The sequence below is a fragment of the Microtus oregoni genome, unplaced genomic scaffold (assembly GCF_018167655.1).
Source record: "Microtus oregoni isolate MIOR12 unplaced genomic scaffold, Mior012 000002F_ref0000024, whole genome shotgun sequence".
NCBI lineage: Eukaryota > Metazoa > Chordata > Mammalia > Rodentia > Cricetidae > Microtus > Microtus oregoni.
Window position 1 is genome coordinate 86,057,227 of NW_024543061.1, and position 17,456 is coordinate 86,074,682.

General features: G+C 46.1%; 1 protein-coding gene across 1 annotated transcript in view; it reads right to left on the minus strand.

Annotated features, from left to right (window-relative positions):
• The window catches only part of Itpr2 (inositol 1,4,5-trisphosphate receptor type 2), a 420,430-nt gene that overhangs the window by 294,385 nt on the left and 108,589 nt on the right, over positions 1 to 17,456 (minus strand). The window contains exons 11-15 of the mRNA XM_041632277.1: positions 16,426 to 16,577; positions 10,798 to 10,897; positions 10,164 to 10,324; positions 6,153 to 6,294; positions 4,350 to 4,511 (exon numbers count right to left, since the gene is read on the minus strand). Of these exons, the coding sequence (XP_041488211.1) occupies positions 4,350 to 4,511; positions 6,153 to 6,294; positions 10,164 to 10,324; positions 10,798 to 10,897; positions 16,426 to 16,577 (717 nt within the window). The remainder of the gene's footprint in view (positions 1 to 4,349; positions 4,512 to 6,152; positions 6,295 to 10,163; positions 10,325 to 10,797; positions 10,898 to 16,425; positions 16,578 to 17,456) is intronic.

Consider the following 17,456-nt stretch of genomic DNA (forward strand, 5'->3'; position numbering starts at 1 on the left):
AGATGCACTTTCACATGCTGGTGAGTGAATGAACGGAGACCAGAGGCAACAGCGGAGCAGAGAGGCTGGAGAGAAAGGACATGGACGCAAAGATGAAGAGGATGTAAGGACAGCAGCCATGGGAGAGGCGTGCCAAGCAACCAAGTGGCACCTGCAACGGTCCTGTGGTAGGGGAAACCGCCGACACCAGGCACACACATGGTGCACACACACACAGGCAGGGGAAACACCCATAACATAAAATAAATAATTTTAACTGTATAAGAGTCAGCTTGATTAAGTGATAATTTCTTTGTTTTTTTTTTTAAAAAAAATAGAGTGAGTCCTTGTGAGTTGTGGCAAAGGCCAAAATGTTATTCTAACAGGGAAAGAGGGGGCACTAATGTGCTTTGGGGAGGCTCAACTACGCACTATTCAATTTGCTTCCTGTTCTTTTCTTTTTTAATATCTGTTATTTGTGTGTGGATGTGCGCCACATGCATGCAGTACTCACAGACGCCAGAAGAGGGCATCAGACATCCTGGAACTGGGGTTAGAGGCAGTTGGAAGCCCTGTGTCGATGCTGGGAACTGAACCCAGACCCTCAGGAAGGGAAGTCAGAGCTGCTGAGCCATCTCCAGCCCTGCTCCTTGTCCTTCATCTCACCTCCTATGTCCCAAACCACACTCACTTGTTTTTACACTCTGTGTATCAACCACACATCTATAGAACCTTGGAGCTAAGGAATGTAACTCCTTCAACGAGCAAACATTTTCTATTCCTGGGGGTTTCTCCTTGGGAACACACCTCTGTGTCGATGATGAGATAATTTATTGATTAGAAAGCAGTTTTTGCCTTGAGCAAAATTTACCAGAATGTACCTAGTTCTTGAAAATAATATTGGTTGCACAAATCTAATTATAATCTAGGAATCGTTTTGTGGCCTCTGGAATGATGTCCTGCGAATGGGTGGTCAATTAACTAAAGTAAAGTCCTCTGCGTGTGTCACCTTAAAGCTGCGTGTTGACTTACACACTTTTATGACCAGCAGAACCATACTCTGGACGGAGTAAGCTTCCGAGATGCTGATGAATAATTAATGAAATTAGAGGTGCTATAGAGTTCTCTAAATAATAATAAACCCAAGCACAACATTAAAGACCTGGGTTGGCGCTAACTCACGCATGAACTCTTGATTAATGTTTAAATGCAGGTGGAGACAATGGAAAATTAGACGACCAAAGCAAAAACTAACCCTTTTCTCCCTACGTTTTAAAATCTTTCCCATAAACCACCAGAGAGCTATCTGTAGTAGCTAGAGGAGTGGCTTGCTGTGGCTCACTTCAATGGATACAGTTCACTGTGGTCCGGAAGCCAGGGCAGATGGCACTCAGCCAGGAGCGGGGACACTGGTGTTGGGATCAGGTTCTTTTCATTTAGTCCTGGGCCCAGCCCACAGAGCGGTGCTGCCCACTGCTGTAGGAAATTCTACAGCCGCCCACGGGGCGTGGCCTCTTATATTATTTATGCCAATGTAAAGCATGCATCTGGCCTCTTTTCCAGCTGTGAGATTCAGTTGCTGGTCTCTGTTCCAGCAGAGGATATTGATTGGTGAGTCTACCCCTAAATTAATAACCTTCTATTATTCTCAATTCTGAGCTAGTGTGGGATTTCTTTTAAGCCCACATTCAAGGTCTTCCATTTTCGGTTAAAGATCTGTCTGTGTGTGCAGGTCACAGGCAGCTGGCACGGTTACCGCTTGCTCATGAATCCAGCATCGTGTCATGTCCTGAAGACAGCATTTCACAGGGCTCCCACCCCGGCCTCCAGTTCCCACAATCTTCCCACTACCGCTGCTGAAATGGTTCCGGGGTCTCTGGGGATGCTAGAGGTGTCCCATCTGAGCAAATGCAAACATACTTAATTCAACAGAACAGGAAAAAAAGGGTTCCAGCCATGGCTTAGAGTCATGAGACTGCAGAAACAGATGGGGTAAGGGACTTGACCATCAGTGAGCCACCCAGGAGTCCTTGTTCCTCTGAACACCTGGTTTCAGATGTGAGCAAACCACTGTCTTACGCGGCCATTACCACACAGCCATCTGCCGCCAGGCCTTCCTTGCCATGATATCCTCTCAGCTGTCAGGCGCTGTCCAGGATGCTCCAGTGCCACATCCCCAATGCCTAAAGTCTGTCTTAGCCTTCTGGATCTATTCCTTTCCGTGGAGACACGAAGGACCCTATCTACACTGCCATCCTACGGGAATGTGTTGAAACTGGCAGTATGGCCCCAGCGGCAGCATTTCAACCAGAAAGTACGAGGTTCTTCATCAGGATGGCATTAGAGGTGTCTATTATATTATATATTATATGGCATGTATCTAAATACATGATACGTTTAAGGGCCTGTTAAAACTGTCAGTTTGCTCCTGTTTCTTGACATATTATTTACTGTCTAGCTAATCTGTTTTACATATTCTTTTTGGACCTCTCTTAATCTCAAAGCTGAATTCCAAAGCCAACATATTTTAACACATTCTTCCTTAAGGAGAAAAAAAAAATGTTTTCTTGCCAAAATACTTCCAGGTTCTCGAGGATGACTCAGAAGCTGGGTTTACACACTGGATTCATTCTTAAAACTGTAGTCTGGCATCTGAGGATATAGCCAAGTCACAGTGCCCACCTGGTGCCAAGTTTGTTTCCCGATACCAAAAAAGAAAAAGAAAACAAAAATCACACAAAAAATTTAAGTTTGAGTGCCTCATTCAGCTCCTTGGTCTCCGTTCCTTATCTTAACTTGGTGCTATTTAAACTGACTTGATTTGTTAAAACTGCCAAGCTTGAAACAAAAAGAGGGCAAGTTGAGTGTTGCTCGCTTGCTCCAACCTCCTCCCTCCTGATGGATAGCCATGAGCTCTGAGTCTCAGGCCCCGCCTCCCAGCCCTCTCTTAGGTCATACTCCCTCATGAACTAAACTCAGCAATTAATGACTCATGCCTTTAATTCCAGAACTCAGGAGGCAGAGGCAGGCAGATCTCTGAGTTTGAGGTCAGCCTGGTCTATACAGTGAGTTCCAGGACAGCCAGGGCTACACAGAGAAACCCTGTCTCGAAAAAAATAAACAAAAAAACACCAGTAATACATAGATCCTCCGACTAGATAAGAAATACATGAAGAAAAAATGTTATGTAATCAATACATGAATAAATTTATGTAAAACATTCGCATTATTGAACCTAATACAAAATATTACAGACTTTTAAAGGTTATCTATATTTTGTGTGTATGCATTTTGTCTGCAGGTATGTATGTACACCCATGTGTCTGCTGTGCCAGCAGAGGCCAGAAGGGGACGCTGGATCCCCTGGGACTGGAGTTACAGCCAGACATGAGCGGCCCTGTGAGCACGGAGAATTGAACCCAGGTCCTCTGGAAGAGAAGCCAGTGCTCTTAACCACAAAGACATCTCTTTGGACTCAATTACATATGTTTTAGACAGAGTGAGACTTGAAATAAATTTCAGTAGCAGATTACAGCTTTGGGCTACAAGCCACACACCACCCCTGGCCTCCCTGGCCCCGGCTGAGGCTGCCCTAGGACCAACCAAGGCCACCTTTCCAGTATCATCCTTTTGTTCTACCCAGTTGCATAGGCACATGCGGCTGAACACTCGGTCCCCAGCAGGGGGCGGAGTTATGGGAGGATGAGTCTTCAGGTAGAGCCTCTCTTGGAGGAAGTGAGTCACTGGGGGTGGACCTTGCGGCTTTATAATCCAACTTCCTGTTTGTTTTCCCTTCCTGTGCTACCAAGAGGCTAGGCATTGCCCTGTGCTTTCCCCTCCAGGGTAGTCTGAACACCTTCAAACTGTGGCTCCAAACAAGCCCTCCCTCTCTTGATCTTCTTGTCAGGAATTTGGACCCAGGGAAGAAAAGTAACCAATCTGATTACCCTGTGGTACCTCAAATGCCTGCTCCCATACAGTCATGTGGACGGCTCCCAGTCCCCCACCACTCACAGAGCTCCCCAGTCCCTGAGCATCTCAGTCCTCTGCCCCCTCCTGTTCCTCCCCTCAGTCCCTTCTGCTTCAGGTGCCTGTTGGATCTTTGCCACAAGACGATATCTTAGTAGGTGCACATACAGCAAGGCACAAGAAAAGACCAGGATACCATGCTCAGCAGGCGCCAGGATCGTGCACAGATAAACAGCATCCCCACCTGCAAGTCTTAGCTCCTAACAGTCCTTAGGGACGGCCTCTGAGCTACCCACATAAAGCAAAGCCTGTCCTTGCAAAGTCCGGTTTCAGCCTCCACGGTCTGCACTTGACCACTTGACCGGCACCCAACACCTCCGGCGCTCGGGCTCCGGACCCACCTGGTTCTTCCTGTAGTCCTGCTGCGAATGCCGCAGCACGCGGTAGCAGAGGCGCAGCACGTACTTGTAGGGCGCGTAGCGCTGGTCGCCCAGGTCCTCCAGCCTCAGCATGGAGCCCTCTCCCGCCTTCTCCTTGAAAGGAGCCTTAAGGATCCCGAACACCTAGAAGATAAGAAGATCCTCCTGTTCTGATCCACTCACGTACAAGCTTTGCGACCTATTTGTGCTTTTAACAAATAACGAGGACTTAAAAGTACTGCAGAAATATGTGAGTGGAATTAGTGCAAAGGTGGAAAGTACTTAATGGTCGTTAGTCCTGAAAAATAAATACCACACTGTCAAACCAAACACCGACGATTACAAGAGTACCCAAAGCTAACAAGTCTGCTACATCAATGACACGACTAATTTTATTTAGAAATTGTATTTTATTAAGATGGAAAATACAAAGGTATTTGTAACAAGCTACAGATAAATTAAAATATATTTTCTATATGCTTTTATTATTCTGTTTTTTCTGGAACTTTCCCAAATCAAAATAATGTAAAAAAAAAAAAAAAAGTTTACTTTTTACCTGAAACTTACATCAGGTAATGGCTTCCAAATGTCACCCTTACCTCATTTTAAGCAAAAGGAAAAAACTCCAAATACATATGCGCCTAACGGCAGAGATTCCAAATACATAAAAGTCTTTTTCAGAGAGTTCATCCACTGCTCACAGAATGAAGTGGCCACAAAAATAAAGCATCAACCATTGAGGAGTTAACAAGGAAGCAATCAAGGAGACTCCTAGCCCCTCCTAGCCCCGCATCCCCACCCCCATTCCCAGGCAGCCACATTCTTGCCTCCTGGAGAGGAGCCAGCAGGCTAAGTTCTCAGTGGAGAAACAGGAGATGAAGGCCAGCCATGAGTCGAGAGCAACGAGCACAGTGCTCAGATCTCTCTCCACTCTCTCCAGCCTAAGATGTCCACCAGGGGATGGGCTGACCTTAGTTAATGAATCTTCCTACATCAACTAACCCTAATCAGGACTGTCCCTTACAGGCTTGGCGCTCGTCTCCCAGTGATTCTGGAGCCGTACAGCTGCAGCTAACACAACCATCAGTGGAAGCTAACACTTACCATAGCCAGATGCTAACACTAACCATAACCAGACGCTAACACTGACCATCACCAGACGCTAACACAACCATCACCAGACGCTAACACTAACCATCACCAGACGCTAACACAACCATCACTGGGCGCTAACACTAACCATCACCAGAAGCTAACACTGACCATCACTGGGAGCTAGCACTAACCATCACCAGAAGCTAACACTGACCATCACTGGGCGCTAACACTAACCATCACCAGAAGCTAACACTGACCATCACTGGGCGCTAACACTAACCATCACCAGAAGATAACACTTACCATCACTGGGAGCTAACACTAACCATCACCAGAAGCTAACACTGACCATCACTGGGAGCTAACACTAACCATCACCAGAAGCTAACACTAACCATCACTGGGAGCTAACACTGTCTTGAGGCAGACTTGTAACAAACTCTATGAACCATCTAGGAAGTGGGTCCCCTCTCAGTCCACTCTTGAGATGACAGTGGCCCTACCTAAGCCTTGACCGTTCCTCTGAGAATGCCCCTGAGCAAAAACACCCCACAGACCCCACTCTTACATTTAAAACTCACAGAAACTAAAATGAGTGTCGAGGTGTCATTTGTTACGCAGCAGGGCATGACTGATACTGTAGCTCGGAACATAAAATGCGCAGACCTGGTTCATGAAGCAACTCACCTGTGCCAGGATGTTCTGTTCCCTCATGAGTTTCTGCCGTTCCCGGTTTGGCTTGGTAATGACCACATCCAGAACGTCCTGTCCGTTGTTAGTCACATCAGCCACAAAGAAGATGAGGTCTTCCAACAGCTTCGTGACAAACCTATTGCAAAGGAAAGATTGCCACAATTTGGGACTATTAAAAATTAAGTCTGAGAACTGAAATACAAACGAAGTTAAACTATTTTTAAGAAAACATATTTCATTAACAAAATATAATATCTAATGCAATTGCTGCTTAATTTTGACAGTATTTCCTCCCACGACTCCAATTCCAACACTAATCAAATATTATAAATGGTTATTAAGCAAAATCCTGTAAGTCTCGAGAACAAATGTGTCATGAGCCTCAAAATGAGAATTCTTGTCCCTTGGAGTTCATAAAATATGACAGTGTGGTTATTTGAGGCTTTTGTGTGCTCAGAGAAGTTTCTTTTTGCAACAGGTGGAGACTATTACAGAGATACACAACAGTAGAAATACAGAGACTCAGGCCAGTGTCTAATTAATGTCCGTGTGCATCCCCTGCATCTAAGTCTCTTAAAGCCATGGAAGAGGAGATGGGAAGGTTGCAAACACCAGAAGAGGGGACATCTGCTGTGAGTGTCTTTTATGGCTTAGGTTTTGATGGAGCATCACCGTACAGCGCCCAAATGTATAGAGGTGCCCCTGGTGAGGATGAGGCTGGTAGCCAAAGACACCAAGCTTCTTCTCCATCAAGACAATGTTCTTGGGCTGGAGAGGTAGCTCAGTGGTTAAAAGCATTAGCTGGTCTCCCAAAGGACCTAGGTTCAGTTCCTGGCACCCACATGGCATCTCACAACCATCTGTGACTCCAGCTCCAGGGGATCTGATGCCCTCTTCTGGCCTCCTTGGGCTAAACAGTCATATGTGTGTGTGTGTATATATATATATATATATATATATATATATATATATATATATATGTGTGTGTGTGTGTGTGTGTGTGTGTGTGTGTGTGTATGTATATATCCATATATAATAAAATAAAATACAAGAAAAACTAATGTTTGCTTGTTTACTCATATGCCAAGAAACAACAACAACAAAACTACCTGCTGATTGCTATCAGCTAAACTCAAACTTCTGTTCAATTCTATACTAGCTGGTTATTGCCCTATAACTCATGTAGTCTTACTAATTTTCTTTTAATAAGTGATTTTCTCTGTGACTTACTTTAAAGTAGTTCCTCCAGATTCAAACCTTCTACCCTGGACGGAGGGTGGAGCTCATGAGACTGAGAAAGTAAACAAAACTTCACTTGTCTGGGAAGCTGAAACCGGCAAGACTCACAAGATTGCTGCCAGAACTCTAGGACTGTGGGGGATGCTGTGGGGAGAGCTGTGGGGAGAGACTGTGGCGGAGAGGGGGCGAGAATCCAAAACCCTTGTGGGCTGCAGGAAGGCAGGTGCACAGAGATGGGGCTGTCCCACCTATGGTCACAAGCCTCACCTCATCATAGAGTATGACTTCTCGCCCTCAACAGCACCCCTCAGTGTGGACTGGTGGAAAGGTGTCAGGGGGAGGCCATGCCAGCAGGTAGGAAATGAATGAGCACAGAGAGAAAGGCAGTAATGTTCCACCCACAGAAAGCCCTCATAACTAAATTCCAAAACACACCGAAAAGTGACATTAGGAAAGACGGCCATGATGCTAAAAATCAGAAGGCGATTCATCGTTAATGAGATCCAAGTGACAATGCCATTCCTAAGTGACATTTAAATGAGTGTGTCATCAGTCCTCAGCAGATAGAGAAATGACTTGCCACAAATTATATATGAATATATAATTATAATGTACAATTTTAAATAAAATAGTAAATACAAATGAAAGAGTAGATGATTAGGCAAAGAACCAGCAGATATCTGAGAAATAAAAAGTTCAGGTTATAAGAAAAATAGCAATTATAAGACAGCATCAAAAGGATACAGACAATAGCACATGGAGCTTTGTCAAAGCAGATTATAAAAGAGAAGCTAACGAGTTCAAGGTTACATAGAGAGTCCAAGGGCACCCTGAGCTATACGAGACCTGGTCTCACAGAAAGAAAGGGAGGGAGGAATGGAGAGAATATCGGACAGCAAAAAGGAGGAGGGAGGGAAGGAAGGAGTTAAAGAGGAAGAGAAGGCGGGCAGGGGAGGAAGAAAGGGAAGAAGGAGGGTGCACCATAGTTCACATGAAGCATTGATAAGATCCTCCGTGCAGCTCTGTTTGTTGCATGAAGACATGTAAGGTGCTGGGTTTGGAAGCAAGTGCAGAACAGCCTTGTGCTGGGTGGACAAACACTGCACCATTGAGTCATGTTCCCAGACCTAGCTGTGTGAAGATGTCGGCACAATGGCCTTCCCCTTTGCAGCTACCCAGAGCACAGTCTGCATGACCAGCACCTGGCTCACTGAGTTAGCTGCATCTGTGAACAGTTGCGCCAGCAGACCCTCTGTGGACAAAGCAGGTCCCTCGGAAGTTCAGCATGGTACAGAGACCTTAAGAAGGGTGCGCAGTGCCTTCTCAGGCACCATGTAGCAGTTCACACCTCATGGCCCCTCCCTCCCCATGACGCACGTACTCCTAATACTGTTTCCCTGGTGCGGTTATATAGACTACAAACAGAAAAAATGAAAATATCTAAGACCGAGGACGCTGAAGCCGACACAGGAGCTGCACCCCCAGAATCCCTTCCTGAGGTGACTAAAGGAAAGCATGGGGGTGGATTAAGATTCCGTGTGTGATTTATCTGGGAGCTAGGTGGCGGGCCTCCCAAAAGAGCAAAGAACAGGGAGTAAAAAGTAACAACTCCATTTGCCATTCCCAGCTGGGCTGTTTGGCAGGGGCTCTTCACACAAGGGCTGGAGGCCAGAGCTCCAATGCATGCAGCCAGAGACTCGCATATGGCTCCTTGTTCTGTCTGCAGCAGGTCAGGAGGAGAAAGAAGAAGCATGTCTTTGCTCTGAGGTCCTGAGGTCATCTGACAGTCAAATCACATGACTAGACCCCCTCTTACTATTTACGGCAGTTTACCCAGCTGGAGCTTAACCTCCACTTCCTTTAGTTAAGACAGGAACAGTTACTGACGGGCTATTTGAGCACTGAGGACACAAAGTGGAGACAGTGGTTTCTAGCCACCAATAGCTTTCTTTCTCTCACATATTCATAAATAAATTAATAATCAAGGACCCAGTTTCTGTGAGTGACACAGTGAGCTCACTTTTTATGATATTACATGTTTGATCGGTCTGTGGTATCAGAGCCGAGAAATGTGTCGTGAGTTCAGAAACTGTAAAACTCTACATCTAAACACCAAACCGAGTATGGCCCTGTGAATCCTTCAAAAAGCTTCAAAAACAGAGCAGAGAGAAACTGAAGTCACCTACTTTCAAGCCAAGATTAAATGGAATAAGTAAGTATCCCAGCAGACACTTTTAGTTTTTTTTTATTTTTATTTATTTGTGTGTGTGTATCTGTATGTATCTATGTGCACATGCGTGCAGTGCTCACAGAGACGAGAGGAGGGCACCAGATCCCTCAAAACTAGAGGTACAGGTAGTTATGAGCCATGCAATGTGGGTGCTGGCAGGTTCTCCCCAGTGTGCCAACATCAGAAGCCAGGCTGCTGCTATGGAGAATGTTCCAAATGCTCTGTTAAAATCACCTGGTTTACTGTAAGAACTGACCAATGTGTGAGTATGTGTGTGTGTATGTGTGTGCATGCACACATGTGTTCTTGTTGCTGTTGCTGCTGTTTAGGAGTGTAGATGACTTTTATTAGTTTTGAGGGATGAGGTCTCATGTAGCCCAGGCTGGCCTTGAGCTTGCTATGAAGCTGAGGATGACCCTGAGCTCCTGATACCCCAGCCTCCACCTCCTGGGTGCTGGAGTCTCAAATATGCACCCCAACACCCAGGCCAACAGTTGGCTCTTACTGACCCCTCGTCACCTAGGAACCTCACTCACCGCCTCTCGTTCTGAGTGATGCTGCCATTCTCCAGCTTCTTAACTGTGGTTGCCAGCACTTTGTTGGCGTCGTTGGCGAAGTCCAGGTCTCGGACCTCAGACAGCGGGACACACACGATGGCAAAGGCTTCTTTGTCCTCCTTGGTCTGGCAGGTTCCGATCTGCAATACGTGTCTCCATTAAACAGCTGCACGGTCTCCAGAGACCGTATCCTCAGGACTAAAGCACACTGGGTGGATGTGGATGAGACAGGGAGACTCCAGAAAACATCCGCCACAGCCAAAGGCTTCAGGGGCAAGATGGCTTTCCGTGTCCACTTCCTGCCCTGTTCTTGAGGAACCCCCAAAAAGTGTTTCTTTCCCACACCGTCCCTCTGTCTCAAATACTTCCAAGTAGAGAAGATGCCCCTGGAATCCTCCATGTCTTGCTGATGTCTGTACCCCACCCTTCTGAGCCACAGCCCTGCTACAGCCACCCAGGTTAGAGACCTAAGCCACTGACAGACGTTCACTCCCACGAAATCAGCACAACCAGTCCTAACGCCCAGAAAGTTGGGCTGTCCGTCACGCTAAGTTGTGTGGGCACAGCAACAGATGGACAAGCCAGCCCCCCCTCCCCACACAGGCACACTTACCTTCAGCATGACAGGCCTCTCTTCCTCCGTGTCTATGGGGATGCTGGTGCTCGTGACCCACGTGTTGGTGCATAAATGCCTTAATCGCACATAGGAGTTCCTAAAAAGCAAATGATATAAAAAACATGGAGGGCCGGCAAGAGGGCTCAGAGGACAAAGGGGCTTGTTACCCAGCAATGAGGATCTGGGTTCAATCCCCAGAACCTACTGATGATGGAAGGCAAGAACTAACTCTACAAAGCTGTCCTCTGACCCACACACAGAGGCAATAATATTTTTAATTAGTATGTTGGTATATTCAGCAGATCCATGTGTGATATGAACATTAGATGTCATAGACTAGTAACTGTCTCAGGATCTGTCTGGAATAAGAATTAATTCTTATATTCAGGCTGCTCTGGTGCACACAGCTTCACTTTCTGGGCCAGGGGTTCCTAGGTCATCAATGTCACCAGGAATCTTGTCAAAATGCAAATTCTAAGACCTTGCTGGTCCACTGTGGGGCGTGGTCAGCAGCAACTAGTTTATCCTGACCCAGACAGCTACTAACCTAAATGCCTGTGGTGGTCTGAAAGAAAATGCTCCCCGAAGGGAGTGGCACTATTAGGAGGTGTGGCCTTTGGAATAGGTGTGGTCTTATTGGAGGAAGTGTATCACTGTGGGGGCGGGATCTGAGGTCATTTCTCAAGCTTCAGTCAGTCGACTTCTTGCTGCCTCTGAGTCAAGATATAGGACCCTCAGCTCCAGCACATCTGCCTGCATGTGCCGTGCTCCTGCCTCCATCATGATAAGAGACTGGACCCCTGAGACTGTAAGTGAGCCCCTCAATTAAATGTTTTCCTTATAAGAATTGCCATGGTCGCAGTGTCTCTTCACAGAAATAGAAACCCTAAGTAAGGCATAGCCCCGAACCACAAAACTGCTGTGGCCTTTGGGGACCTACTTAGAGCAGCTAAATAAATAAATGGTTCTGAGCAGCCCGACAGGCACATTCCCAGGATGAGGCTGAGCAGGCAGCTGAGATGCTTGTACTTCTAGCTCAGACCTCACACCCTGTTCTCCTAGTGACGCTTCTCAGGTTTCTGGGGGTTTGTTGTAGGCTTAGTGTTTATTTGGAAACACTGACCCCAGCTCCTAAGTAAAAAGGTGAAACAATTGTCATGGTAACCAGGAAAGGAGTGGAGGAAGGAGGCGAATAAGAATAAAGTCTGGTAACGTATACGGGAAGCCACCACCATGAAGCCACCACCGTGCATGCTAGCTTAAATTTTAAGATTTTATTTTAAAAATCTGTATACATCGTTGAGTGCAGAGCCCACAGAGGCCAGAAGAGGGCATCAGATCCCCTGGAGCTGGAGTTACAGGAGATTGTGAGCCACCCTGTGTGGATGCTGGGATCCAAACTCGGGGCTTCTAGAAAGCAGTATGCATTCTTAACCACCGAACCATCTCCCCAGCCTCAAACAAGAAAAAAAAGACTATTTGTGGTAGATAAGCTTCTTTAGGCATGAGTTACAGTCTGTTTACCACTAACTCCCTGTGAAGAGTCAATAACATGTACTACATAAGGAGTTTTTACCAAACACACACACGAGCTTGTGTGCTGACTGGACAGCTGGTAGGGGCTTTTCAGCCAGGAGCTCAGAGGACTCACACCATGTCCTCCAGCAGCAACAGCTCCACATTTGACCATTTTTTGGGTTGTGAGTAACAAAAGTTTCTATGTGGGCACCATGGCAGAGTGCCCGGAGAGGGCACCTAGAGCTGCATTGCCCTCAAAGAGTGCCCTTTCCACCTCGTCTCTTATTCCAATGGTTTCTTCAACAAGAGTGCACAACACCATAAAAATAAAAAGGTCATTGCTCAGAGTTCAGCTGAAAGCTAAGGTGTAAATATGTCACCCAAACTCAGTATAACATTTTAGGGCCAAACAGAAGATAAGACACCAAACACCTCAGGGAAAGGCATCATCGGGTTCTTGCTCATTCCTAAAGGTAGATGAATACACGGGGATTTCAATAACTACATCGACAAGCACCTAACCCTGGTCCGAGTAACCAGAAATGCCTCTGCTTTAGCTCTCAGCATCCTCTGCATTTATGAAGAAGATGTCTCTACAGCTGCTGGCATCCTTGCTGTCCTAAGCTCTGGAAAACGTGGCTACAGCAGTCTACATGATGGACAGCTCCTCTATTTCACCCTTACGTTTTCTTCAACACCGGTGAGTTTTCCTTCTTCAAAATGCTTGCGTGGTGGCTGAAATGATAGATGGCTTCCATGGGCCTCTATGTTTGGATGCTTGATTCCCAGCTGGTGGCCTTGCTGGAGGAGGTGCATCACGGGATCAGCTCTGAGGTTCCAAAAGCCTTGCCCCATTGGAGCTGGTTCTCTCTCCTTTCCTCTCTCTCTGTCTAGTGGTCATTGTTCAACATGGACCTCTCAGCTCCTGTCACTGCACCATGTCTGCCTGCTGTCATGTTCCCTCTGGAACCATGGATCCCCAAACTGAATGCTTTCTTCTACAAATTGCCTTGATCATGGCGTTCCTTTTTCACAATAATAAAAAAAGCAACAAAGGCAGCTTGGAACGAGAGTAGTTGAGGTTTTAGGGTTTTTTTTTTAAAGCATTTTAGGGGAGGTGTTTAATTAGCTATCCTGGGATGAAACCCAAGTCTAGACATGACATTCATTTGTGTTTCACGTGTGCCTTAGCCATCTAGGCCAAAGGTGATTTCACACAATATTTTACGTATGCCTGCATGTTTACTACAACTCTTCACTAAAGTCGGGTGTAGGGTTTTCCACTTGTGGCATCATATTGGTTCTCAGAAACTGTTGCCTCTTAAGTCATTTCAGATGAGATTTTCAGATCATGGATGCTGTCAGCCTGCATGCTCCTCTGCAGTCAGCCAACACTACTGGGCTGCAGAGGGACGAGATGACCCAGAGTAACCACAGGATCTCAAGAATTTCTGAACTAAATGACTCTGGGACTATGTCACAGATATGTGCTGGGTCGGGTGTGACAGGGTCTGGCTGTCCAGGGTATAAGGGCCACGCTGTGGAATGTTCAGGGCAGACTTACATTCCATGTTCCAGGGTCATACTCCACTTCATGAGCACAGACAGGCCAATTAGCTTGTCCTTCTAAGTCACTGCCCCCAAACTCTGCTGTCTGTCACCTGGGAAGCTCTTTGAAACCCAAAGTCTAGGTTGCAACACATACCAGTCATACCAGTGTCCAGAGTGGGAGACAGGCATCAGGACTGGTCACAGTTGCTAAGTGTCCCTTAGGAAGGAAGGATTGGGAGCTGCACTCAGGCCCTTACTCTAGAAAGTCCAGTCTGGGGTTTTCTAGAAAAGCACCCATGCAGTACTCCCTGCAGACCAAGGACTCTGAGACTGTATCTATCAGATGACCACGGCTGCTTCAGGATTTCACCAGGCTAACACACCACTGTGGAACTCTAGCCTCTGAGCAGAAAGGCCGTTACCATCTTAATCAGAATAGGTGTGGGACTGTCCCCACAGGATTGGACCTGCTGATGCTCCTTCATGGGGAGGTGGGGAGGGCAATCAGACCCTCAGCTGAGGAAGCCACTTCTTCCTGCATTTTCCAGCTATATATAATCTTATGAAGTTCTAGAGCCCATGGCAGGTAAAGGTTAACTGAACAAGAAGTTGACATCTATACAGCTGGGGACATTGTCATCCATTCAAGAGTCAAGCTTTACAGTGACCCATATTTTGGGGGCTCACCCATATTCCTGTAAGAAATCCCTCACTAAGCTTCTGTAAGTAAATGAACAGACCCACTGGTTCACTCGCTGGACTGGAGTGGAATCTTTCCTTCGGTCTGTTTCAGTCCCCCCCCCCCCCCCCGTGTCTGGAAACATTTATTTGTATCCCTCTAGGGAAAGGTCATAGAGTAAGAGTTTAAAGTTTAAGAAATCCTGCACTCCATATTGGAATCCCCTGGGCAATGCTTTTAAAAGAGGTAATGTTCACATCTCACTGCAAGACTGACTTCGTCGCTCTCAGAAGGACCAGGAACCATTGCTCAGATCTTCCTCAGCCAGTTTGAGAAGACCTATTGTAACTCAGTCTCTGACCTCTGACCTCTGAGAGTTACCCAGATTGAATGCAAACAGCAGTTCTGAAAAACTTGACATGGGGCTTGGCACACAGAAATATTCAAGGATTCCATGTGCAATGCAAGCGTGGCTAGTGTCGAAAGTTTATTGTTAGCTACAAACAGTGAACAACAGCTGAAACACAATAGCACAGATCCTTCACACCAGGGAAAAGAAGGCCAACCCTACTGAACAGCAGGAGCTAACACCTCTGTGCAAAGCAAGACTTGGTAGTCTTGTGGTGAGTCTATGCACCTGATGGTGAGTTCTGCTCACCGTCTCTTTAAGCAAGTTCTCCTACACTGAATTTAAGAAAGACACCCATTTTTTGCTGACTTAGATCTAAAATGAGTTAAGTCAGAGTAATAGCAAAGGTCCCCCATATATTGTGGTTTGAAAGAAAATGGACCCCACTGGGAGTGGCACTATTAGGAGATATGGCTTATTGGAGCAGATATGGCCTTGTTAAGGAAGTGAGTCAATGTGGGGGTGAGCTCTGAGGTGGTATATGCTCAAGCTATGCCCAGTGTGGCACAGGGTTCACTTCCTGTTGCCTGCGGATCAAGATGTGGGACTCTCAGCTCCTTCTCCAGCACCATGTCTGCCTGCACGCCACCCATGATGGTAATGAACTAAACCTCTGAAACTGTAAGCCAGAGTCAATGAAACGTTTTCCTTCATGAGCATTGCCATGGTCATAGTGTCTCTTCACAGTGGTAAAAACCCTAACTAAGACACCATACAAGGAGAAAGACGCTTGGGTCAGGCCAAAGCAGCAGAGTGCATGTCTTCACAGGCTGTATTAGTGAGCAAGGAGGAGGGAGAGGTGGACTCACATTGGGGTGGGGTTCTCAGATCTCTCTCATTTGGCTACGTCAAATCAACCTTCTCTTTCAGTTTTCTATTTTTAATTTGACTCTCTTAATTGGTTTAATGAGCACAGGTGCCCAGACCTGACTTGGGGCACTGGCTGTGACCCCCAAGTTCAAGAGCGACCTGAGCTCATGTGTTTATTGGTCTGACCTCATTTCTCATCTTGATGCCCAGGGCGTGGTCTGCCTTGCAACTTACAATCAAGAAGCACTTCTTAGCTGAACCACTAACAAAATGAACAAGGGAATGAGCTAAGCAGGAAATCTGACAGGCAAGGGATAAAATTTAGACTAAAAATTTTAAATTTTTAGACTAAAAATTATTAGATTATGTTTCATTGTTGTGACCAAAGGCCACAAGATTAATAAGAATAAATTTTTCAGGACTTCTTTGGTACTGCACACTTTAATTATTTATACAAATAAAACAAACTATATTAATCTGTTCACCTGAGAGAGGCACAATGCTTTGTGTGCATTTTCTTCACTCATGCTCTCTTCTATTGTAAAAATTATATTAGTATTATACTTTTAATTTCTACCTGTTGGGAAAACTATTCAAAGGAACATCTGTTCATCCTACTTCTTTTGACTTATTGATTTCTTTTTATATTTCTGTTTACCTTGGAACCAGGCAGTCAGCTCTCTGAAGAGTTGTGGCATCGAGTTCAAAAAGGGACGCGATGTCATTTCCGTGTGGAACGGAGACCAAAGTGTACATGATCTTCTCCCCTGCCTGGCGCTTTTTCTTTGAAGTGGGAAGCTCTCCGTCTCTCTGTTGAAGAGGTTCAAGGTTATTCAGCATCTTCAGATTTAGTAGTAACTATTGCAGTTAATCAGGAGATAAGGTGAGAGTTTGTTGTAGGAATGTCTATTCTGAATGCCCCAGACAATCAGGGTGCACAGCCTTTGTGATGATTATGGGCAATCATAAGGCCCATGCTCCCTGGGCAGTGGCCTGATCCGAGCATGTCCTTAAATCACAATAGTTATGGCCCCTTCTCTAGTGACTTTATACCTATTTACAATGTAGTGATTTCACCCTCTACAATTACATCAAACGCAGAGAAGAAACAGTGACCCAAACCCTCTAAATTCCAAGGGCTCAGGAAGACAGACAAATGACCGATAGAGAAGGACCTAGGAGAAGATGCTCACCCCCTCTAGTTACAGGGGAAATGTAAATCAAAGCCACTGCAGACAGCACCCTGCTCGGGACAGCATGGTCAAAGTCAAGGGATAAATGGTCAAAGGAGCAGAGACAGGGAACCCTTGTACCCTGTGGGTGGGATGTAAGTTGGTATCGTCATCATGAAAACGTGTGGTCCAGGGATTCCTGCGAGCATGAGGACACGAGAGCAATGCAGATCACATTCAAGCACGAAAACCACAACCCTACCTCACAGAGAGACCTGCGCTCCAGGCTGGCTGCAGAGCTCCTCGGAAAGTCATCCATGCAAACAAAGACAGACAGACAGACAACAGAAAGGAAGGAAGGAAAGAAAGGAGAAAGGGGTGAAGGGAATTGAAGGATGTAATTTCATTGGTCCACGAGAAGTACTTTCAGGGATTATGTTAAGTTGTGATTGGCAGAGCAGCGACTTTCTCCAGAGGCTCAAAAATGGGAAACCACAGTCCTGACTGCCAGTGACAG